This window comes from Perognathus longimembris, chromosome 3 (assembly GCF_023159225.1).
Source record: "Perognathus longimembris pacificus isolate PPM17 chromosome 3, ASM2315922v1, whole genome shotgun sequence".
NCBI classification, from domain to species: Eukaryota; Metazoa; Chordata; class Mammalia; order Rodentia; family Heteromyidae; genus Perognathus; species Perognathus longimembris.
Window position 1 is genome coordinate 72,641,648 of NC_063163.1, and position 23,395 is coordinate 72,665,042.

The 23,395-nt window shown below is 54.3% G+C and overlaps 1 protein-coding gene across 6 annotated transcripts in view; it reads left to right on the top strand.

The window, feature by feature from the left end:
- The window catches only part of Smarca4 (SWI/SNF related, matrix associated, actin dependent regulator of chromatin, subfamily a, member 4), a 76,571-nt gene that overhangs the window by 50,438 nt on the left and 2,738 nt on the right, over positions 1 to 23,395 (top strand). For 2 of the 6 annotated variants that reach the window (XM_048342188.1, XM_048342189.1), the window contains exons 18-30: positions 135 to 245; positions 917 to 1,159; positions 2,229 to 2,342; positions 2,613 to 2,720; positions 5,285 to 5,371; positions 5,940 to 5,986; positions 7,919 to 8,085; positions 9,551 to 9,714; positions 13,993 to 14,220; positions 14,492 to 14,590; positions 14,828 to 14,905; positions 15,833 to 16,051; positions 19,968 to 20,230. In XM_048342188.1, coding sequence (XP_048198145.1) covers positions 135 to 245; positions 917 to 1,159; positions 2,229 to 2,342; positions 2,613 to 2,720; positions 5,285 to 5,371; positions 5,940 to 5,986; positions 7,919 to 8,085; positions 9,551 to 9,714; positions 13,993 to 14,220; positions 14,492 to 14,590; positions 14,828 to 14,905; positions 15,833 to 16,051; positions 19,968 to 20,230 — 1,928 coding nt within the window. The remainder of the gene's footprint in view (positions 1 to 134; positions 246 to 916; positions 1,160 to 2,228; positions 2,343 to 2,612; positions 2,721 to 5,284; positions 5,372 to 5,939; positions 5,987 to 7,918; positions 8,086 to 9,550; positions 9,715 to 13,992; positions 14,221 to 14,491; positions 14,591 to 14,827; positions 14,906 to 15,832; positions 16,052 to 19,967; positions 20,231 to 23,395) is intronic. The other 4 variants (XM_048342192.1, XM_048342193.1, XM_048342190.1 and 1 more) reach the window with 3 other exon arrangements.

Genomic DNA, 23,395 nt, shown 5'->3' on the forward strand with positions numbered 1-23,395 from the left:
CAGCTTCTGAGTGTGAGGTGGGTGTCTGAGCAGGGGAATCTTGAAGAGCCACTGTAAGTGTGGACTGTGGCACCATGGGCAGTGCTGCCCCTCTTCCAGCCCTGATTCTGAGTCGCCAGCTTCCGGTCTTACAGGGCTCCCCGGCAGCTAGACGGGCTTTTGTCCCCCAACTCCGCAGCGGCAAGTTCAACGTGCTGCTGACCACCTACGAGTACATCATCAAAGACAAGCACATCCTTGCCAAGGTAGCGTGCCCTCGCCCAAATCCCAGCTGGCCCCAGGGCTGCCTGCTCCAAGTCCCCACTGCCCAGCTGCATGGACAGATAGGCCCCAGCCCACCTGCCGCCCCGTGTCACCTGCCAGCCTAGGGGTCAAAGTGAGGCCCTGCGGGGCAGGTCCTGCAGCCCTGCAGAGATGCTCATTGTCTTCCTCTCCAGCATATACTGGTGTTCTCATCTTTGGGTGGGGACATGTCCACCTCCCCCATGGCTGGCTGCACTGCACATGTGGTTTGGGTTTGGGTCCTGCACGGGATAGAGGATTATTAACTACCATTATCTGCCAGTGTGATAGGGTAGTGATGGTGGGGAAACTGAGGCTGTGGAGCTCGGGGGCTCCTGCAGAGCCCATAATGTAGCTCAGCCTATACTGTTCCTCCCTTCTAGTGCTGACCACTGCCCCACACGCAGCCAAGCAATCCCTGCTCCCCTGGCAGTGGCTGGGATTATTGTAAAATGAGGCAGGCAGCAGTGTAGCAGAGGCCCCACTGGGAGCAAAGTGCTTCCCCCACCTGTTCCTGAGCATCTTGCGGTCACAGTGTGTCCTCCTGCACATGGTGTTGCCCACGAGTGGCAAGGGCAGGCAGCACTGCTAGGGCTGTTGTGACGCTGCCTTCCCCATCTTAACACGAGTGCAGATCCGCTGGAAGTACATGATCGTGGATGAGGGCCACCGCATGAAGAACCACCACTGCAAGCTCACGCAGGTCCTCAACACGCACTATGTGGCCCCACGCCGCCTGCTGCTCACGGGCACCCCGCTGCAGAACAAGCTGCCCGAGCTGTGGGCGCTGCTCAACTTCCTGCTGCCCACCATCTTCAAGAGCTGCAGCACATTTGAGCAGTGGTTCAACGCGCCCTTCGCCATGACCGGAGAGAAGGTGGGTTCAGAGCAGCATCCTGACAGACACAGGAGCATGGGTTGGCCCTGAGGACCCTCCAGGGAGCTGAGATCTTTCCACGAAGGCACAGCAAGCTTGTGTCCTCAGGTCTGAGCGGCATCCCAGTGGGAAGGCCACGCTGTGGCACGTGGGCTCTGGGGACCCAGGCGTGGCTCGTGTTTCCCAGCCCCCTGCACTGTTGAGTTTGGCACACCCCATTGGCCGGGCTTTGTGTTCATAAAGGGCTGGTGCCAGCCCTAGAAACCCAATGAAAAAGCCCTGTGACAGGCCTCAGCCACCCCTGCTGCCCGAGCACCCTTCACATGTTGCTGACAGCATGAGCCTCTGCTGGCCTCAGCTGCCTGGCAGCCACGCTGCCAAAGGAGAAACTGAGGCCTTCCCCACAGCCTCAGGTGCCCGCTGCCATGCCCAGGCAGGCCCACATGCTGCAGCTTCCCATCTGCACCCAGGAGAGGCCATCCACAAGATAGATCTCTGCCCGAGCAGCCATGAAGGGAAGGTGTGCACCAGGCCTCGCAGCTCCCGCCTGTAATCCTAGCCACCCAGGGTGAGATTCCTGCCAGCTGGGCAGGAAAATGCACTAGACTCTGCTTCAATAAAGGGAAAGTTGGCTCAAGTGGTAGAGTGATACGTAGAATAGCCCAAGTTCAAAGCCCAGACCCTGAGTTCAAAGCCTGTGACTGACCAAAATAAAAACACTTGGAGGCTAAGAACTGGTTCTTGCTCACAATGCCCGTGGGGTGTCCCTGTATCGGGCTGCCTCCCTCACGTGCTCTGGCCCCAGCAGGCTTCCATTGCAGCCCTGACCAGGCTCTCTGGCTGTGCTGGCACATGTGGGGCTAGTGTGTGCTGTGGGCTGCCGTGGTTTCCTTTGGGAGGTGAGCAGAGAACCAGACATTCCACGGGAGGCGTGAGGTCCTTTATCTTCCCAAGGAGAACAGTCCTGTCCATGGCCCTCAACACAGCAAGCGTGCACAGCACCTACTTGCTTCCTGTGGCCTGCCTGCTGCCTTGGAAGGTGACATGGCCTGTGGGGCTGTGCTTACAGGTGGACCTGAACGAGGAGGAGACCATCCTCATCATCCGCCGCCTCCACAAAGTGCTGCGGCCCTTCCTACTGCGGCGCCTGAAGAAGGAGGTCGAGGCCCAGCTGCCCGAAAAGGTAGGTTTGGATTGGGAGGAGCAGCAGGTGTGGGCACCGAGGATAGCTTGCCCAGTGCTTGTCCTGCCAGCCTTGCTGGGCCACGGTGCACCTCCATGGGGGCAGTCGAGCTTCCCCCTCTGCCCCATGTCTCCCTTCAGCCCCAGGAGCTGCTTGCTGCACTCTTGCCCCTAGTCAGAGTGCTGGTGTGCAACAGGGCTTGAACTTGGGGCTCCCTGGGAGTGAGCATGTGGCCCTGCCCCGGTCCTGAGCACCCCCTTTGTTCTGCAGGTGGAGTACGTCATCAAGTGCGACATGTCCGCCCTGCAGCGCGTGCTGTACCGCCACATGCAGGCCAAGGGCGTGCTGCTCACCGATGGCTCTGAGAAGGACAAGAAGGTGGGTGCTGCAGTCCCCCTCCCTCTCCCATGTCCTGGGAGCGTGGTTGGGGTGGCATGGGGTGCCCCTGGGTTTTGGAATACATAGTTGTGGCCAGTGATCTGGAGACACAGCTGCTTCTGTGTCCCCTGCACATGAGGGGCTGGTTTCCCAGTTGGCAATGTGGTGGCAATGTGGGGTCACAACAGCTGTCTCTGGCAGTGCTCTGAGTCCCCACTCTCCTTACCTGGATCGGACACCCTAAACCGTGGCTCTGCTTTTTTACGGTTCTGGGCTTGAACTCAGGGAATGGGCGCTGTCTGAGCTTTTTCGCTCAAGCCACAGCTCCGCTTCCAGCTCTTGGGTCATTAATTGGAGAGAGTTTCATAGACTTTCTGGGCCAGGGTGGCTTTGAACAGCAATCCTCTTGTCCCAGCCTTCTGAGTAGATAGGATTACAATCATGAGCCACTGGTACCTGGCTCCAGTGGCCCTACTTTTTTTTTCTTTTATTCAATTTATTATTATATAGGTGATGTACAGAGCAATTACAATCACATGAATCAGTGTCTTTTATTCCCTCACTGTCTCCTGGTCCCACAGTTGTATAGTTCACTTTCATCAATGTCCAGTGAATTTGTGGACTTGCTTTTTTGTTGTTGTTGGTTATCTGGGCTCTGTCTCTGAGCCTTTTTGTGCTCAAGGCTAGCGCTCTACCACTGGAGCCACAGCATCACCTCTGGTTTTTGAGTGATTAATTGGAGAGTCTCATGGGGACTTATCTGCCTAGGCTGGCTTCATTCCTTGGTCCTCAGATTTCAGACTTTTGAGTAGCTAGCCACCTGCGCTCCTGGCCTACAATCTACATTAATTTTTTTTTTCTTTTGCTGGTACTGGAGTTCAAACTCCATACCTTGGGAGGTACATTACATGTTCAGATGGTTCTCTATGGCTTGGGCCACGTTTTCACCCCAGCTTTTTGCTGATTAGTTTGAAGATCGAGTCTGGCTGACTTTCCTGCCTTGGCAGGTTTCAGTCTTAAATCCTCTGGATTTCAGCCTGCAGAGTAGCTAGGATTATAGACATGAGCCACCCATTTTCTATTATTTTGATTGTGTAAGAGTTGTGTAAGAGGGGCTTCACTGACGTTTACATCAGTGCATAAGAGTGTCCTGAGCTGGGTGCCAGTGGCTTGCACTTGCAATCCTAGCTCCTCAGGAGGCTGAGATTGAGGATTACAGTTCCATGCCAGCCCAGACAAAAGTCTCCATGAGACTTTTTTTTTTTTTTTGGCCAGTCCTGGGGCTTGAACTCAGGGACTGAGCGCACTGTCCCTGGCTTCTTTTTGCTCAAGGCTAGCACTTTGCCACTTGAGCCACAGTGCCACTTCTGGCCATTTTCTGTTTATGTGGTGCTGGGGAATTGAACCCAGGGCCTCATGTATACAAGGCAAGCACTCTTGCCACTAGGCCATATCCTTAGCCCCACCATGAGACATTTTTTTGTTTGTTTGGTTATTTTGGCCAGTCCTGGGGCTTGAACTCAGGGACTGAGCGCACTGTCCCTGGCTTCTTTTTGCTCAAGGCTAGCACTTTGCCACTTGAGCCACAGTGCCACTTCTGGCCATTTTCTGTTTATGTGGTGCTGGGGAATTGAACCCAGGGCCTCATGTATACAAGGCAAGCACTCTTGCCACTAGGCCATATCCGCAGCCCCACCATGACACATTTTTTTGTTTGTTTGGTTATTTTGGCCAGTCCTGGGGCTTGAACTCAGGGCTTGGGCACTGTCCCTGAGCCTCTTTGTGCTTAAGGCTTGCACTCTACCACTTGAGCTACAGTGTCACTTCCAACTTTTGAGTGGTTAATTGGAGGTAAGAGTCTCAAGGGGGACGGGAGGATGGAATGTGGCTTAGTGGCAGAATGTTTGCCTAGCATGTATGAAGCTCTGGGTTTGATTCCTCAGCACCACATACACAGAAAAGGCCAGAGGTGGTGCTGTGGCTCAAGTGGCAAAGTGCTAGCCTTGAGAAAAAAGAAGGTCAGGGACAGTGTCCAGGTCCTGAGTCCAAGCCCCACAACCAACAATAAAAAGATATATCCTGATAGCCCGCACCTTCTGCTGTCCTATTTTTTTCTTTCTGTCTGTTTTTTTAACTCGACACCTGGTGAGGTAATTGTTCAGATGGTTCTCTACCCCTTGGACCACAGTTCCAAGCCACCTTTTTTGCTGATTAGTTTGGAGATGGGATCTTAAGGACTTTTTTGCCCAGGTTGGCTTTGAACCATAATCCTCAGATCTCAGCCCCTGAAGTAGCTAGGATTACAGCCATGAGCCACTGGCCTTTGCACACTCTCCTCCACATGCGCACAGCTAGATGATGCTTTGTGGAGCCTCTCTCACCCAGTTGTTTTTCCCAGCTCGGGGTTGTCCACCAGCTCTCCAGTAGCCAGCGTGAGCTTTGTATGCTGCCATGACTCACCTGGCGAGGCCCTTGTTCCTAGTTCGTCTACTCTGGGTGCCCTTTCCCCCACCGCACGGCGCCCTGGAGGCCAGACCCTATTGGAACGCTCGTGTCCTCCACAGGGCAAAGGCGGCACGAAGACGCTGATGAATACCATCATGCAGCTGCGCAAGATCTGCAACCACCCCTACATGTTCCAGCACATCGAGGTGGGCTGGGGCCCCACTCAGCGCAGCAGCGTCCTCGTGTGCCTGCGGGCAGGGCTGGGAGGAAACCTGCATGACTTCTGCTCAGTTAGCAGGGCTCTGCCAGTGTCCCTGGACACCCTGTGTCCTGGAGTTACCTGACATGCTCCTGTCCCCAGGGAGTGCGTCATGCCAGGCATCTGGCTTCCCTGGTCAGGACATGGTGCCCAGCCTCCATCCTGCGTCATGTACTCGCCCTTCTGGGGGCCAGCCCTTTTCAGTCTACAAACTAGCGTCTGAAAGCACATACGTATGATTCCTGGCAAACAGGCTCGGGTTGTTGCAGCCTCCTTGAGCCCAGCCTAGGGGAGGAGGGCTCCGTACTGGGTGCCCTCACACACACTGTCCTCAGCCTCTCAAGCTGGTGTCTAGGCATGCCGCATCATGACTTCTCGTCCTCCAGGAGAGGCAGCCATTGCATTCATTGCATCTATCTGCTGTGGGTGTCTGGCCTCTGAGTTATGATGCCCCATAGCTGTGCCCCATGGAACTCTGTCCTGCCAGCACTAACCTCTCTTTTGTTCCCTTGCAGGAGTCCTTTTCTGAGCACCTGGGATTCACTGGCGGCATTGTCCAAGGGTGAGCATCTCCCCACTCAGGGGCTGGGCCACATGAGGACTCTGCGCTATCACTTGGCTTTCGTGTTGCTCCTAATGTTGTTCTTGATAGTCAAGGCGAAATGTTAGGGATATACAGACCCCAGTCAGGCTCCAGTAGCTCCAGCCTGTAATCCTCACTACTCACCAGGCTGGAATCTGAGGATCACAGTTCAAAGCCAGCCTGGAAACACAAATCTGTGAGTCTCTTACCTCCAGTCTACCAGCCGAAAGTAGCAAATGTAGAGGGATGACTCAGCCAATAGAATGACAGTCTGGAGTAAAAAAGGGACAGCACCTAGGGCCTGAGTTCAAGCCACAGTACCAGTACACACATACACACACGCACATACACATGCATGTACACACAAAACCTACAGAACAAATACTGTGAGAGCTGCTCACTGTTACACAGCAGAGGTACTTTCTCTGGACAGCTTCCCTGTGAGCTGTAAAACCAGACTGCCCATTAGCGGAGCGATCCTCCTTAGTGCCTGTGCATTCTTTTGTAACATCATTCATAAAAAATGCTGCACTTGCTTTGGAAACAGGATGGCTTCAAACTCAATCCTCGTGCCTCAGCCTCCGGAGTGTCATGATTGTGGGTGTATCTCACCGTTCCCCCCTCCAGCTGTACTTCTCTAGGCCTCTGGGGTTGGCTGTGAACTCTATCTCCAGCCTCCACCATAGCGAGTCTTGCCTCAAACTTCTGAATACTTAAAGCCACCTTTCTGAGCCTGGGGTGTTCCATTATTGCCAGTAGTACTGACGTATAGTGAAAGGGCCCAAAGGAGGGGCTTGATACCAGTATTGAACCAGGGCCTCTGCCTGCTAGACAACTGATCTTCTTGAGCCATGCCTCCAGCCCTTTTCATGTTCCTTATTTTCCAGGGTCCTCCCCTCACCCCCACCCCCCGTTTTTTCTTTTTTTTGCTGGTCCTTAGGGCTTGAACTCAGGGCCAGGGCACGGCTAGCACTCCACCACTTGAGCCACAGTGCCACTTCTGGTTTTTTCAGTTTATGTGGTACTGAGGAATTGAACCCAGGGCTTTATGTGTACTAGGCAAGCACTCTACACTAAGCCATGTTCCCAGCACAAGGTCTTCTCACTTTATACCTGGGCTGCCCTTGTCTGCTTGTGCTTCCCCGGGACTCCACTCTGTGCAGCCCCTAGCTGAGATGGAGTCTTGTGAACTTTAATCCTGAGCTGCCTCACACCACCATCCCTTAATGTTCTCCACTCTTGCATTCTTGTTTTTGAGGCAGAGTCTTGATGACTACCCAGGCTGGTGTACAACTCAAAATCCTCCTGCCTCCACCTTCCAGGTAGCTGGGATTGTACTCAGGTGCCACTTGGCCCTGACGTACAGAGTCCTCTTGATATGTGTATTTTGTAAAACCTCGAAGGCTAGGTATTGGTGGTTCACGCCTGTCATCCCACTTTCTCAGGAGGCTGAGATCTGAGGATCATGGTTTGGAGCCGGCCTGGGGAGGAAGCCTGTGAGACTCTGATCTCCATTTGACCAACACACACACACACACACACACACACACACACACACACTCACTCTGGAAGTGGAGCTGTGGCTTAATGTGGTAGAACAGTGAACATAAAAACCCAGGGAAAATGTCCAGGCTCTTAGTTCAAGGCCCACACTAAAAAAAGACACCAAAAAAAACTTGAGTAGTGTGTGCCACATATCTGCTGTCCTGTGCTGTCCCCAACCTCAGTTTCCACACACACAGGTCATGCATGCTGGGGTAGACAGGCATGCTCCGGGCCACGCCGCCTGTAGTGGTCACGTGACCAGGTTAGGTGCCCCGTGCCTGATCCCACTGGTGACGTCTGCTGGGTGAGGTGCTTTGAGGGGTGGTGTAGTGATTGTGATGCTGCCCTTCATCCTGCTTGCGCCAGTCTGGACCTGTACCGAGCCTCGGGCAAATTTGAACTGCTCGACCGAATTCTACCCAAACTCCGTGCCACCAACCACAAAGTGCTGCTCTTCTGCCAAATGACCTCACTCATGACCATCATGGAAGATTACTTTGCGTATCGCGGCTTCAAGTACCTCAGGCTGGACGGTGAGTTCCAGAGAGCCTGGCTGAGTCCTGGTGTGCTTGTCCCTGGCGCTGGGCTCGGGCAAGTAGGCGCCAACTTCCCCACCCAGCTGCAAGGAGCACAAGTTCCCTTTCGCGCATGTGGACATGCTTCACGCATGGCGGGCCCAGGCGCATTGCAGGGCTCCTGCCCTCAGCCACTGTTCTCCATCTTGCCTTCCTCGGCACACGTGTTGGGGGCTTCGTGTCCCCAGTGGACAGCCCTTCCTGCTGAGGGCAAGGCCGTCTCTATTGGAGTGCGAGAAGCTATAGCTCTGTACTTCTTGTGCCAGGTGTGCCCTGTGCCACACTCACCCCGTGCCAGGCGGGCCCTGTGCCTGGTGGGCCCAAGAGTGGAATGGCTATACCAGCAAAGGCAGCAGGGCCAGGGCAGGCACACTGGGAGCAGCTGTGCACAGGGAAAGATGCACATGCGTTTCAGGACAGACTGCCAAGCTGTCCCCAGTGGCCAGGAAGGTGGTCAGAGAGGGTGAGCGGGCTTCACTGGGGAAGGGTGCTCAGCAGAGTTGAGGATCTCTAGCTCTCAGATGTTCTGTCTTTTCCTGCTGTACTTCATCTTGCTTAGGCTTCCATGTGGGGCAAGTCTCCCCCAGAGTACCCTCAGCCTTCTGCTGTCCTGTCCCCACACCCTTTTCTCCCAGGCAGTTGAATGAATGTTCAGGGATTTAAGTTGTGCTCGCCAGCCCTGCTGGCCATCTGCAGACCCCACCCAGGGTGTGGCACATTCACCATGGCCTCCAGGCTGGACCTGGCCCCTGTCAGGTGGGCCCATGAGGGCCGGGCTTCCGCCTGCGTGGACATGGGACCTGTGATCCCTCAAGGCCACACACATGGCTGGCTGGGGGCTTCGGGACAATGCTGGTTCTGATCTCCCCAAGTAACAAGGGTAAAGTGAGGAGTACAGTCTGGCTCCTACAGGGCAAGGAAGCCCATCTGCTGTCTAGGCAGGGGCCGAGTCCCTCCTTAGGAAGTGGTTCTTCCCATAGCCAATGTCCACCGCTCTGAAGCTGCTGTGATTTATTTATTTATTTTACCAGATGCAGAGTTGCTAGCACTTGCCTATAGGCCCTGGCATTCTGGTTGCTTCCACATAGCTGTCTCCCTTCCTCCTCTCCCCTCAGGCCAACGTGGCCAGTGGAGCATCCTAATCCCTCTCCCGGGCAGCCTTCCAGATGGCCACTGTCCCTTGTCTGGTCTCTGGCTAGTCTTAGTATAGGTCCTGTCTATACTGGTGCCTGCCTGGGTTCTGGGGGCTGGCAGTGTGTGGCACTCAGCAGGCATTGCCACACGGGCAGGGCACGTCCATCACCTGCCTGAGCCCACCTCCTGCTCTCCCAGTGGCCTGTGGGCACAGGGTCCAGGCCATGAGTGACTTGGGGCATAGTCACTCTGCAGCTTACTCGCTAACACCTGGTTCACTTGTGTGCAGGCACCACAAAAGCCGAGGACCGGGGCATGCTGCTGAAAACCTTCAATGAGCCCGGCTCCGAGTACTTCATTTTCCTGCTCAGCACCCGGGCTGGGGGGCTGGGCCTCAACCTGCAGTCAGCCGATACTGTGATCATTTTCGACAGTGACTGGAACCCCCACCAGGTAAAGTCACTGCTGTTCTAGGGACCAGGAAGCTTGGAGATGCACTCACTTGGTGTCCACTGCCACCCTGCCGCTTACTCTCCAGGCTGGCAAGAAGCAGTAGGGAGGTCATTTCTCCGGGTGTGGCTCCAGGTATAACAGCCAAACACCTGATTCCAATGCAGTGTGTTTTCTTGTTTTCAAGAATTCCTTAAGGGCTGGGGATATAGCCTAGTGGCAAGAGTGCCTGCCTCGGATACACGAGGCCCTAGGTTCGATTCCCCAGCACCACATATACAGAAAACGGCCAGAAGCGGTGCTGTGGCTCAAGTGGCAGAGTGCTAGCCTTGAGCAAAAAGAAGCCAGGGACAGTGCTCAGGCCCTGAGTCCAAGGCCCAGGACTGGCCAAAAAAAAAAATCCAACATAAGGCATATGAATACATATACTTAAGTTCATATTGGGCTGGGGATATGGCCAAGTGGCAAGAGTGCTCGCCTCGTATACAGGTGGTCCTAGGTTCAATTCCCCAGCACCACATATACAGAAAATGGCCAGAAGTGGTGCTGTGGCTGAAGTGGCAGAGTGCTAGCCTTGAGCAAAAACAAGCCAGGGACAGTGCTCAGGCCCTGAGTCCAAAGCCCATGACTGGCCAAAAAAAAAAAAAAAAGAATTCCTTGATCCAGGCACTTGGTGGCTCATACCTGCCAATTCTAGCTAGTCAGGAGACTAAGATTTGAAGTCCATGAAAGACTGATCTTCAATTAACCACCAAAAAGCTGGAAGTGGAGCTGTGGTTATAGAGCAGTAGCAAAAATGCTCAGGGACAGTGCCAGGCCCTAAGTAAGCCCCACGACTGGTACCCACCCCTCCACCCCCCCCCCCCCCCAAAAAAAAAAGGCTGGGAATATGGCCTAGTGGCAAGAGTGCTAAGTTCTAGGTTCAATTCCTCAGCACCACATATATAAAAAATGGCCAGATATGGTGCTATGGCTCAAGTGGTAGAGTGCTAGCCTTTAGCAGAAAAAAATCCAGGGACAGTGCTCAGGCCCTGAGTCCAAGGCCTCCCGCTCCAAAAGACAATAATGACAATAATTCCTTGAGTTGTATGGCAGTGGCTCACACTTACAATCCTTCTTGCTCAGGTTGAGGTCTGAGGATTGGATCAAATCCCAATCAAGAAAAGTCCATGATACTCTTATCTCTAACTACCAAAAAAGCCACAAATGGAGCAAGGCTTGAGTTGCAGAGCACTGGCTATGAGCAAAAAAAGCTCAGGGACGGGGCTGGGATGTGGCTCAGTGGTAAAGCACTTGCCTAGCAAGTACAATGTCCTGGGTTCAATGCCCAGTATAAAAAAAAAAAAAAAAGCTCAGGGACAGTATCTGAGTTCAAGCCTTAGGACAGGCACATAATTTTTTTTTTTAAATAATAAGGCTGGCACTGGTGGCTCATGCCTGTAATACTAGCTGCTCAAGTGGCTGAGCAGCTAGTATTAGTAGTAGTAGGGTCACAGGTGAGACTCTTTGCTTGTTTTTTGTTTTTTTTGGCCAGTCCTGGGCCTTGGACTCAGGGCCTGAGCACTGTCCCTGGCTTCTTCCCGCTCAAGGCTAGCACTCTGCCACGAGCCACAGCGCCGCTTCTGGCCGTTTTCTGCATATGTGGTGCTGGGGAATTGAACCTAGGGCCTCGTGTATCCGAGGCAGGCACTCTTGCCACTAGGCTATATCCCCAGCCCCGACAGGTGAGACTCTTATCTCCAATTAACTACTCATAAAACAAAGTGGTACTGTGGCTCTAGTATAGAGCGCTAGCTTTGTGTACCAAGAGTCTCAGGAACAGCACCCTGGTGCTGAGTTCATGCCCCACAACCAACAAAAAATAATTTAAAAAATAAAGAATTAACAGGGTGCTGGTGGCTCACCCCTGTAATGCTAGCTACTCAGAAGTCTGAGACCTGAGGATTGTGGTTCAAAGTGAGTCTAGGTGCAGAGAGTAACAGTGGGGTGATTAATTTCCCATTAACCACCAAGAAAGCTAGCAGTGTAGCTGTGGCTCAAGTGGTAGAGCATTAGCTTTTTTGTGGAAAAGAAAAAAAAAATGTCAGACAATTTGTGCCCAGGTTTGATCTCTAGGACTGGCACACAGGAGAAAAACTCCTTGGCATGTAGTCATAGCTGAGCAGTTGCACATTTGCCTGCCATGCTTGAGGTCCTTGGTTCATCTCTAGCACTGCAAAAGAAATCAGTAACAAGAAAAAAGTTCCGGAAGGGGCGCTGCAGCTCAAAGTGGTAGAGCATTAGCCTTGAACAAAAGAGCTCAGGCACTATGCCAGGTCCCGAGTTCAAGCCCTACAACCAACAACAACAAAAAAAAAGCACTTAGACTGATGCTGGTAGCTCATGCCTGTAATCCTACCAAATAGGCTGAGGACTGAGGACCCAGGTTCATAGCCAGCTTGAGCAAGAAAGTTCGTGACACTCTTATTAACCACCAAAAAACCGGAAGTAGGGCTGTGGCAAAATCATAGAGCACTAGCTTTGAGCAATAAAACTCAGAGACAGCCCCCAGACTGAGTTCAAGCCCACAACCGAAAAAAATTTTCCTAGCCAGGTGCCAGTGGCTCATGCCTGTAATCCTAGCTACCAGGAGGCCTTAACTAAGGTCCGGAAGACACCCCCTGATCCTGTCACTGTCTTTGGGGTACAACCCTCTCAGACCTGCTCTGTGAACACACAATTGCCCTATATAGCACAAGAACTGGGGTGAATTAATCTGTCATACTTCTGTTCTTTCCTGGCACTCCATATGGGGTCCTTTCCCAACAGAAAAAAACACTTCCTTAAGTAAGGCACCAGTGGCTCATGCCCGTCATCCATCCTAGTTACTCAGGTGGCTGAGATCTGGAGGATGCATAGCCTTACCTGGGCAGAATACTCCTAAAGACTATTTACAATTAACCAGCAAAATCAGGCTGGTGGCTCACGTCTGTAATCCTAGCTAGTCAGGAGGCTGAGATCTGAGGATCACAGTTTGAAGCCAGTGTGGCAGGAAATCCCAGGAGAGTTACCACCAATAAACTACTCAGATAAAGGCGGAAGCAACAGCCCTGGCTCATGTGGTAGCGCACTAACCTTGAGCACACAGAAGCTCAGGGAGATCACCCAGGCCCTGAGTTCAAACTCCAAGACAGGGAAAAGAAAAAATTAGAGCAAAGTAATCAGAGAATGGGAGGCCTTGAGTTCAAGTCCTGATACTAGCATAAACCTACGTTTTAATTTTTCCTATTCCCTGCACATGGCAGGGTCAGCTTTGCCTGCAGTACCCTTTCTTGTCCCTACTGCCCCTGCCCAGGGCTGGTTTTGATATGGATTGTGAGTCCCAGCTCCCACCCTCAGGTGCAGTAGCCTGCAGCCGCCACCTATCCAGGACACGCAGGTCCTGTCCCAGCCGCCAGCCTCCCCAGCCCCGGGGTGCTCCAGGCCATCTCCCCTGCATCCCCTCTCATGCCTCTCGGGGCACCTGTGAGGGATACTTGGGCCAGGTCAGCCTGAGACACAGGACTTAAGAGCCCACATAGGTATGCTCCTCCATTCCAGTTGCTTCTGTACAGTGGGTCTGCTCCACCCACTGTGGTCACGTGTGTCCTTCCCGTCACCCACAGGCCAATGAGGTCCATTGGAAACTTCTTATCATCTCATCGGGCCGAGCCTGGGTGACCACTGTCCCTTCTCTGGTCAGTCTTGGCGTCGGCCCTGTGAGGCCTCTCACTACGTGAGGCTGGCAGTGTATGGTGCCCAGCAGGCGTCGCCATGCAGGCAGGGCATGTGTCACCTGGTACCAGCCACTAACGGCAGCATGCTGACCAGGCCGGGTGGAGTGGCCCTCCTGTCCTTGCCCTAAGTCCAAGGCTGTGGTTGGGCACCAGGCCGCCCAGTTGGCCTTTGCACACAGCTCCTGGGCCAGCGACAGGATTTCAGGGTGTCTCCTTGCCCTGCCCCAGCAATAATGACCAAACAATGGCACAGAAGCCAGGCTATATGCCCCGCACTCTGCCCAGGCTTGGCACTTTCTGAGGCTCAGATAAGGCAGGTCCAAGCTGTGCCACAGCACAGGGGGGTACAGCGCCCACAGCCAAATGAGGCACCATCCTGGTCCTGTCCTGGGTCACCCCAACCTACAACAGGGCCATCAGCATGTTGCTCGGCGCTGACGTGGAGTTGTCGTCAGTCCCCCTGAGTTGGAGCACTGGGTCATTGGCCGGCATGGGCAGCCCGGAACTGACCAGCCCCCCTCCCCAGGACCTGCAGGCGCAGGACCGCGCCCATCGCATCGGGCAGCAGAATGAGGTGCGTGTGCTGCGCCTTTGCACCGTCAACAGCGTGGAGGAGAAGATCCTAGCGGCCGCCAAGTACAAGCTCAACGTGGACCAGAAGGTGATCCAGGCCGGCATGTTCGACCAAAAGTCATCAAGCCACGAGCGGCGGGCCTTCCTGCAGGCCATCCTGGAGCACGAGGAGCAGGACGAGGTGAGTGCCGCGCCCGCCCCCGGCCCTGCGTGAGTGGTGGACGCATGAGCGACTTTCATTTTTGGTTTTGTACTTTTTTTGCATTTTTTTTCTTTTTTCTTTTTTTTTTTTTTTTATTTTTTGCATCCCTTTGGAGTAAAGGGAGTGTGGGCTGAACGGAAAGAGGATGAGAATTGCTTTCCCTTTGAAGTGGGGTTTTTTTTTTTCGCAACTGCTGGTGACGACGCCGGATTGACAGCCCTGGAGACTGAAGTCCTGTATTTATCCACAGAGCAGACACTGCAGCACGGGCAGCGGCAGTGCCAGCTTCGCCCACACTGCCCCTCCGCCAGCGGGCGTCCCCCCCGACTTGGAGGAGCCACCGCTAAAGGTGAGAGGGGTAGTTCAGTCTCCACGCCCGCTCAATCCTCGGCTCCTCGCCGAGACGGCCAGCAGGGCCCAACCCCACGGAGCGTGCCGTGCGTGTGCGTGTGCGTGTGTGTGCCTCTCATGGCCCGGCCCCGGGCGCCAGCTCCTTTCCACGGTTGCCGCCGCTCACCTCTGAGCCCGGCCACCGGCCATCCCGGCCCGCCACTGCTGCACTAAAGCCGTAATTGCCGTCTTGTAGGAGGAAGACGAGGTGCCGGACGATGAGACCGTCAACCAGATGATCGCCCGGCATGAAGAGGAGTTTGACCTGTTCATGGTAAGCGCCTCCACCTGGCGGACCTGGAGCCCAGGGTCTGTGTGCCCGCCTGCCAACACCCAAACTCATACATATGTCACTCATTTTGGTGTGTGAGAGGGCACCCTGAGTGGAGGCGCAGAACCAGGACCGCCTAGGTGCGGCCCTCCTCCACCCATCTCCCAGCCAGCCAGACAGTGCAGCCCCCATTCCCAGCGCACTGCCTTTGAGGCGTGTGCCACCTGGCCCCAGCCCCAAGTGAGGGTGGGAAGCCGGGGCGGGCTCCTTTCCTCCCTGCCAGGCCTTCACCTTGCATTTTGTGTTTCTTATTGTGCCATTGTGAGGCTTGAGCTCAGGTCCTTGGATACTGTCTCTGAGCTTTTCTTTTCTTTTTTTTTTTTTTTTTTTTTGGCCAGTCCTGGGTCTTGGACTCAGGGCCTGAGCACTGTCCCTGGCTTCTTTTTGCTCAAGGCAAGCACTCTGCCACTTGAGCCACAGCGCCACTTCTCGCCATTTTCTATATATGTGGTGCTGGGGAATCGAACTCAGGGTTTCATGTATGTGAGGCAAGCACTCTTGCCACTAGGCCATATTCCCAGCCTCTGTCTCTGAGCTTTTCCACTCTAAGCAGGTTCTTGAGCCACAGCTCCACTTCCAGCCTTTTGCTGGCATATTGGAACATAGGAGTCTCCCGGGTTTTCCTGCCTGCCCCACAGCTTCCAATCCCAATCCTCAGATTCAGCCTTCCGAGGAGCTGGGATTAGAGGCGAGCAGGCCAGACGCCTGCTCAGCCTGTGTCTTTGGACCCCTTCCTCGGTCATACATAATGGCCAGGGCAGGGCCCTGGGGTCCCGCTGCCAGTGTCCCTCCCCCGCCCACGCCCCCGCGAATTTGCACACACTCCATGGCTGCCCCACACTGACATGGGTCTTCCTTCCACGGCCGCAGCGCATGGATCTGGACCGGCGGCGGGAGGAGGCCCGCAACCCCAAGCGCAAGCCGCGGCTGATGGAGGAGGACGAGCTTCCGTCGTGGATCATCAAAGATGATGCAGAGGTGGAGCGGCTGACGTGCGAGGAGGAGGAGGAGAAGATGTTCGGCCGTGGCTCGCGCCACCGCAAGGAGGTGGACTACAGTGACTCGCTCACGGAGAAGCAGTGGCTCAAGGTAGACGCCTGGCAGCGCCACATGGGTGTGGGCCGGGGAGCGCGGCAGCTCTGCGGCCACTGCCCGGGCTCTCAGCAAGGGCTGCCCATGGAGCCCGGGGGACCAAGCTCCCCGCCAGGCAGGGCCAGGAGGGACACACATGCACACACGTCTACACGCACATGGGAATGTGAGGCTTGGGACGCGCGAAGGAGCAGATTGCGCCTGGCTGCTGCACCACCCACTGTTCAGTGCAGTCCTGCTTGTCACTGTCAGCCTGTGTGCTCCCATGGCCCCAAGAGAAGCCTCACAGCCCAGAGGACTAGCCATTCTGGGCTGTTGACCCAACCTCTGGCAGCTTCCTGTGCAGGGAAGGGTTCCGGAGTGCCCCATTTTTACCCCATAGTGGCTGTGAACACATGAGCTTGTGGACGTGTTTGTGGTGCAGCAGCATTGGCAGAACACGTGGTTATGCCCTGTCATCTTCTGAACAACACTCAATCTGTGCTCCATTGCCTGATCATGGGTCACACTTGTTCTTCTGGGCCTCTGGGCGAGAGCCTGTGCACTTCTGTGCCCTGTGGTTTGGTTTGGTTTTTGCATGGAGTTCTTCTCTTGCCTGGCCTGCTCCCTAACGATCTCCTGCCTCACCTCAGCCTGCCGAGTAGCCGGGATTGCAGATGTGACACACCACACGCTGATAACAGCCTGCTTTTAAAACGTGTTGGCTTTTTATGTGCGTGCCTCCTGGTACTGGAGCTTGAACTCAGTACCTGTATGATATTGCTTAGCTTTCTCACTCAAGGATGGAGCTCTACCACTTGAAGAGCCACAGCTAGCTCGATTTATGGTAGTCCTGGAATTTGAACTCTGGGCTTTGCACTAAATAGGCAAGCATTTAACCAATAGAGCCCCTCCCCGCCCCTTCTTGGCTTTGGTTAGTGTTGAGGTGACGTGTCTTACATTTTGACCTGCCTCATGGCGTGCCTCACATTTTGCCCATGACCTGCCTCAGATCTCTGTCCTCCCACCTGTATCCCCTCCGTTAGCTGAGCCCACAGTGTGCCACCACATGGGCCTTACTCCGGAAGCACTTTCTGCTTTTGCAGGCTGGGGCAGGGCAGTCTTGCAATTAGAGCTCCTGGCTTTGTACTGGTGAGGCAGGAGCGCTGCCGCTTGAGCCACACCTCCTGGGTCCTGGCTGCATTGAGACAGGGTGTCAGTAATTTTTCTGGGCTGGCCTCAGACCATGCGGGTGACTGACCACTTTCCAAGTGGCTGTGATTACAGGTGTGTGCCACCATGCCTGACTTGGCTTTTTAATGTAGTTGTGTAGTACTTTAAGTTAGTTCCTACCAGAGAGCTGTGCTTTACAAATTTCTCCCATTTGGTGGGGTGGGGGAGTTGTCTTTTCACCTTCATGGTTGTTTTTTTTTTCTTTTTGCCAGTCCTGGGGCTTGGACTCAGGGCCTGAGCACTGTCCCTGGCTTCTTTTTGCTCAAGGCTAGCACTCTACCACTTGAGCCACAGCACCACTAATGGCTTTTTCTGTCTATGTGGTGCTGAGGAACCGAACCCAGGGTTTCATGTATACAAGGCAAAGCACTCTATCACTAAGCCATGTTCCCAGCCCCTTTATGGTGTTTTTTGATACGAAAGGTTTTTGCTTTTTTCATTTATGTTTTTATTTATTGCTTGTACTTTGGTGTCATATCAAAGGAAATATTGCCAAATCCAAAGACACGATTTCAAATCGTTTTACAGTTTTACTTTTTTTTTTTTTTTGGCCAGTCCTGGGGCTTGGACTCAGGGCCTGAGCACTGTCCCTGGCTTCTTTTTGCTCAAGGCTAGCACTCTGCCACTTGAGCCACAGTGCCACTTCTGGCCATTTTCTATATATGTGGTGCTGGGGAATTGAACCCAGGGCCTCATGTATACGAGGCAAGCACTCTTGCCACTAGGCCATATCCCCAGCCCTACAGTTTTACTTTTTAAATTTAGGTTCCAGTTACATTTTGTAAGTGGTGTGAGGTGGGGGTTCTGTGGATGTCCCCCACAGTGTGTGTAAAGAAACCCACATCCTGGCATAGTAGTGAAATCCTGCTATGTAGGCCTGGTGCTTTTGTGTCCTCACTCACATGACTGCATGGCGAGCACTGCGGGTGCTCTAGCACCTTGCAGCTCATGTGGCCTCCATTGTTCTGAGCTCCAGTGGAAGGCCCCCATTCCCTCACTGTTGTGGAACCAAGAGTCTGTGCATGATGTGGGCAGGGATGTGTCCGCCGGAGGCCTGGGGAGCCTTGCCTCTCTCCACCTCTGGCCGCCCTAGTAAAAAGCACAGGTGCATTTTTCCCTAGCTGCGCCATCTCCTTTCATAGCCACTTACACTTGCAAAGACCCCATTTCCAAAATTGGGTCTGATCTGAGGCTCAGAAAATTGGGGAGCAATATTAATCCTGGGATCTATGCTATATGCAGCAGGGCCCGTCAGTCTCCATCCCTGTCTGCCACACAGACTTTCTGTTGTCTCTGGGGCCTGTGTGCCACCTTCCCACACCCAGCTCACTGTGGCCACCTCCAGCCCTTCAAAGCCATCGTACATTTCCTTCCTACTGCACCGTGCCTGCTTCTGCGTCTGTGGGATGGGCTCACGGCCATGTCCTCAGCCGAGTGCCTGAGCCACAGTCTTTTCTTCCCTTTCTGGAGGATGAACTCAGGGCTGGCAGTCAGCTGGCTTGCTCTCAGCTGGTGCTCTGCCATTTGAGCCAAACCTCTAGTCTAGCATTTTTGCTCTCAGGAACTTTTCTTTCTTTTTTTTTTTTTTTTTTTTTTTTTTGGCCAGTCCTGGGCCTTGGACTCAGGGCTTGAGCACTGTCCCTGGCTTCCTTTTTGCTCAAGGCTTGCACTCTGCCACTTGAGCCACAGCGCCACTTCTGACCGTTTTCTGTATATGTGGTGCTGGGGAATCGAACCCAGGGCCTCATATATTCGAGGCAAGCTCTCTTGCCACTAGGCCATATCTCCAGCCCCTCAGGAACTTTTCTGTGATCCTCAGATCTCAGCCTCCTGAGTAGCTAGGATCATAGCGTGAGCCACCATGCTGGCACACCATTAGTCTTTTCTGCTTTCCAAGCTTCTAAGCCACCGAGCTTCAGGCGTAAAATGCCATGAGGTGTTGTCATCAAAAACTTAGCAGATAGCCAGGCACTAATGGCTTAGGCCTGTAATCCTAGCTCCTCAAGGGCTGAGATCAGAGTTGCAGTCCAAAACCAGTCAGGCAGGAGCATCCATGAGTCTCTTTAACTCCATTTAACCCCCAGAAAACTGTAAGTGGAGCTGTGTTTCAAGAGCGGTAGAGAAGTAGCCTTGAGCAAAAGAACTCAGGGACAGCGCTTAGGCTCTGAGTTCAGGCCCCACGACTGACCCCCCCCCCAAAAAAAAACAAACAAAAAAAACAACCAACACCCAGAGGGCTTTCCCATGCTCTCACCATCTTACCATGCAGGACAGCACTGTGGATATGCCTTGGCTTGGAAAAGTGGAGGATGACACAAAAATCAAGCACCAACCTAGGTGCCTGCCAGGCAGAAGTGACCTGAGGGGATTGAGCTGCTCGAGCTGAGCAGCTCTGGCAGATCATGGGTGGCTCCGGGACTCCGTCACGGGTGGGCAGGGAGGTGCGGGATGGAGCGACAGGGAAGGTGCTACTGGGGCACTGGCCCCATGAGGGTCGGGGCCGTGGCTAGCATGGTGGGTCTTTTCCTGGTTTATTTCTGATTCAGGCCTCAGCCTCCCTGGGGCTGGTAGCTGAAGTGAGGCCCTCCTGGTGGGGCACAGGTTCCGAGTGGGCCTGAGCTGCGCGCTGCTCCCCGCAGGGCCGGGCCCCGCGGTGGCCTGCACTGGGGCCGGGTGCTGGCTGCCTATTTCTCTACTGTTGACCCTGAAGGCCATCGAGGAGGGCACGCTGGAGGAGATGGAAGAGGAGGTCCGGCAGAAGAAGTCCTCGCGCAAGCGCAAGCGTGACAGCGACGCCGGCTCCTCCACGCCGACCACCAGCACGCGCAGCCGCGACAAGGACGAGGAGAGCAAGAAGCAGAAGAAGCGGGGGCGGCCGCCTGCCGAGAAGCTGTCGCCCAACCCGCCCAACCTCACCAAGAAGATGAAGAAGATCGTGGACGCTGTCATCAAGTACAAGGACAGGTAGGCGGGGTAGGGCGCTGTGATGTCATCATGCAGGGCAGTGGCGAGCCCAGCTGTGCCGTGCAGATCCGGCAGCATGTGGCCAGCCATAGACCCAGCTCTGTTCCCAGCTTGGGCTGCCCTAGGCCATGGAGGCCACGCCTGGTGTCAGACTCTTCACCACTGGTCTGTACTGTTTGTGGGTCATACAAACCGTTTTTAGGAATAAAATCCTGGTCCTTAGCAGCTGTCACTGGAGATTCTAGCACATTCTTCTAGCAAGGGTCCCTTATAGACAGCGGGCAGGAGGCCTGGCCTCGGCTCCAGGTTCTTAATCATCTTTCTGTGGTTCATCATAGTGACATGGAAATTTCGGGAAGGGATGTAGGAGAGCCTTAGAGTGTCCTGGTAGAAAGAATCTTTTTTTTTGGCCATTCCTGGGCCTTGGACTCAGGGCCTGAGCACTGTCCCTGGCTTCCTTTTGCTCAAGGCTAGCACTCTGCCACTTGAGCCACAGCGCCACTTCTGGCCATTTTCTGTATATGTGGTGCTGGGGAATCGAACCCAGGGCCTCACGTATACGAGGCAAGCTCTCTTGCCACTAGGCCATATCCCCAGCCCCTAGAAAGAATCTTATCACATGTGAAATTGTATAGGCTGCTGCTAACTGCAGTACCTAAGTTAATGCATTGTTTGCCTTTAAAAAGATTTCATTGCCAGGGTCTGGTGGCTCATGCCTATAATCCCATCTACTCAGGAGGCTGAGATCTGAGGACGATTGTTCTAAACCAGCCCAGGCGGGAAAGTCCATGAGATGCTTATATCCAATTAATCACCAAAAACCAGGAAGTGGCTCTGTGGCTAAAGTGGTAGAGTGCTACCTTTGAGCAAAAAAAGCTCAGGGACAGCACCCAGACCCTGAATTCAAAGCCCAGGACCAACATAAAAAAAATTATATACATACAGATAGGTACATAAACACACACATATCACTAGTAGAGAAAGTAAAAAAGAAGGGCTGGGAACATGGCCTAGTGGTAGAATGCTTGTCTTGTATACATGAAGCCCTGGGTTTGATTCCTCAGTACCACATATATAGAAACTAAGGCCAGAAGTGGCGCTGTGGCTCAAGTGGCAGAGTGCTAGCCTTGAGCAAAAGAAGCCAGGGACGGTGCTCAAGCCCTGAGTTCAAGCCCCAGGACTGGTGTCAAATAAAGTAAAAAAGGAGATGTTTGCATTTTCAAGTAGATGTGAACATGGACACATTGGTATGGACTAGACAGCACTGACTGGGCCTTTCCCTCTGAGGCAAATGCCCCAAAGCTAGCAAGTGGAGGACTGGCTTCCTAAACTCACAACCGGCAGTACTTGATGTTTCCGTGACAGACCACCATGGTGCTGGGTGGAACCCACTGCCCTTCCCTGTTCTACCTGGAGCAATGGCCATGGACGGCCATGGGAGCCTCAGCTTCCTCAGTTACACATGCCAAGTGATGGACACTGCGTTTCCCACAGTGTGCATCATCCTTTGACATGGTGTGTGTGTGTGTGTAACCTACAGTGAGGTGACACTGTGGCCTACAGGACTCCAGGCAGTGTTGGCGCATCCACACACTGTGCCTTCTTCACTGGCCTGTAGCAACCAAGGAATTAGACCCTGCTAAAATTAGGAAAATGTGCTTTCAGTCAGGCACCAATGCTCATGCCTGTCATCCCCCCCACTCAGGATGGTGAGAGCTCAGGATCAAGGCTTGAGGCCAGCAGGGGCAGGAAAATCTCTAGTGAAAAGGAAAATAAATGCAAGGCTGAAGGTGCGGGGCTCAAATGGGAGAGCACCATCTGTGAGCTCACCAGCTGTGAGGGGAAAAGTGAGACCCTGAGTTCAAGCTCCACTTATGTACGCCCCCTCCAAAAAAAAGTGATCAGAAGACACTGGTTTTGGCAAGGATGGCTGTGCAAGGCCAGCGCTTGTGACTGGCACTTGGGAAATCAGGAGAAGGTGCCCAGGTTCGTGGGCAAGGGAGGGATCCCAGCCCAGCCTCCACTTAGAGGGCTGCTGGCTGAACAGTGTCTACCACACACCCTGGGGCAGAGGGCGGAGAGCTGCGGGAATGTGCCAGGGCCCTGCCCGCCTTCGGCGTGCTGTCTTGGTGCCAGGCCCGCCTGGGCCTCTGGGATTTGGTGTGCACGTGGCGATGCAGCCATGACGTGTGGGCCTGGGTGCTCGCTGCTGAGATCATGCATGGACCTGGAAGACACCCACATGGCTGCAGTCTCCTCCTGGGGCCACTGGGCCCCGCCCTGGACAGTGCCATCCCCCCCCCCCCCCCCCGCTGCGCCATGCGTGTCCTGTGACGTCAGAGGAGACGCTCCTGGCTTCATGGGCCTGCGCAGCCACAGTGCGCCGAGGTCCACTGGGACATTGTTGGTGACTGCTTCACCAACCTGCTGCAGTCACCGAACCTGACTCGTTGTGGGTACTCGAAGACCAGTGCTAGTCTCCACCGTTGTCCCCACATGTGTCCAGGCTATGGCGTGAGCTAGTGTGTTCCCTGGAATCAGCATTGTTTCTGGAGTTAGCTTTATAAAGTGTTTAGACACAAGCCTAGGTGACGCCGCGTGTTTCTGAATAAGGGCAGCGTCTCCTATGTGAAGGCTGCCACTCACTCGCCTCCCGCAGAGGACCCACAGACAGCGTGGGCAAGGCTCCTGGCGTGTGGAGACTCCGAGGTGGCCGCTGCAATGAGCGCCCGGCAGGACTGGCATGGAGTTGCCTGAGGCCAGGCGGCTGGCCAGCCTTTCTTTTCTCCAGCATGCTGGAGCTCCTTAGCGGGAGAGACGCCAAGGCTCTAGACTCTATAGACGCAGGGGCTCCAAGCACAGCTTCTCGGCACTCTGTTGTCGCTGAGGGGGACTGCGAACACAGGGTCACTGGCCAAGGTTTGGCCACTCCACTGCTGATCCACGGTGGCTAGCAGCAACCGGACAGCCACCATTTGGAATTGCTAGGGTGTGGGGAGGTGTTCAGGGGTTGCCCCTGCTGACCAGGGCTGGCCAGTCCTCAGATCTCAGCCTCCTGAGCGGCTGGGATTACGGCCCGAACTGTGGCGCGTGCTGGGTGGTCCAGGGGCCCGCCTTGGGAGGCCAGGCGAGATTGTGCAGCACGCCTGCTTTGGACTGTAAGGG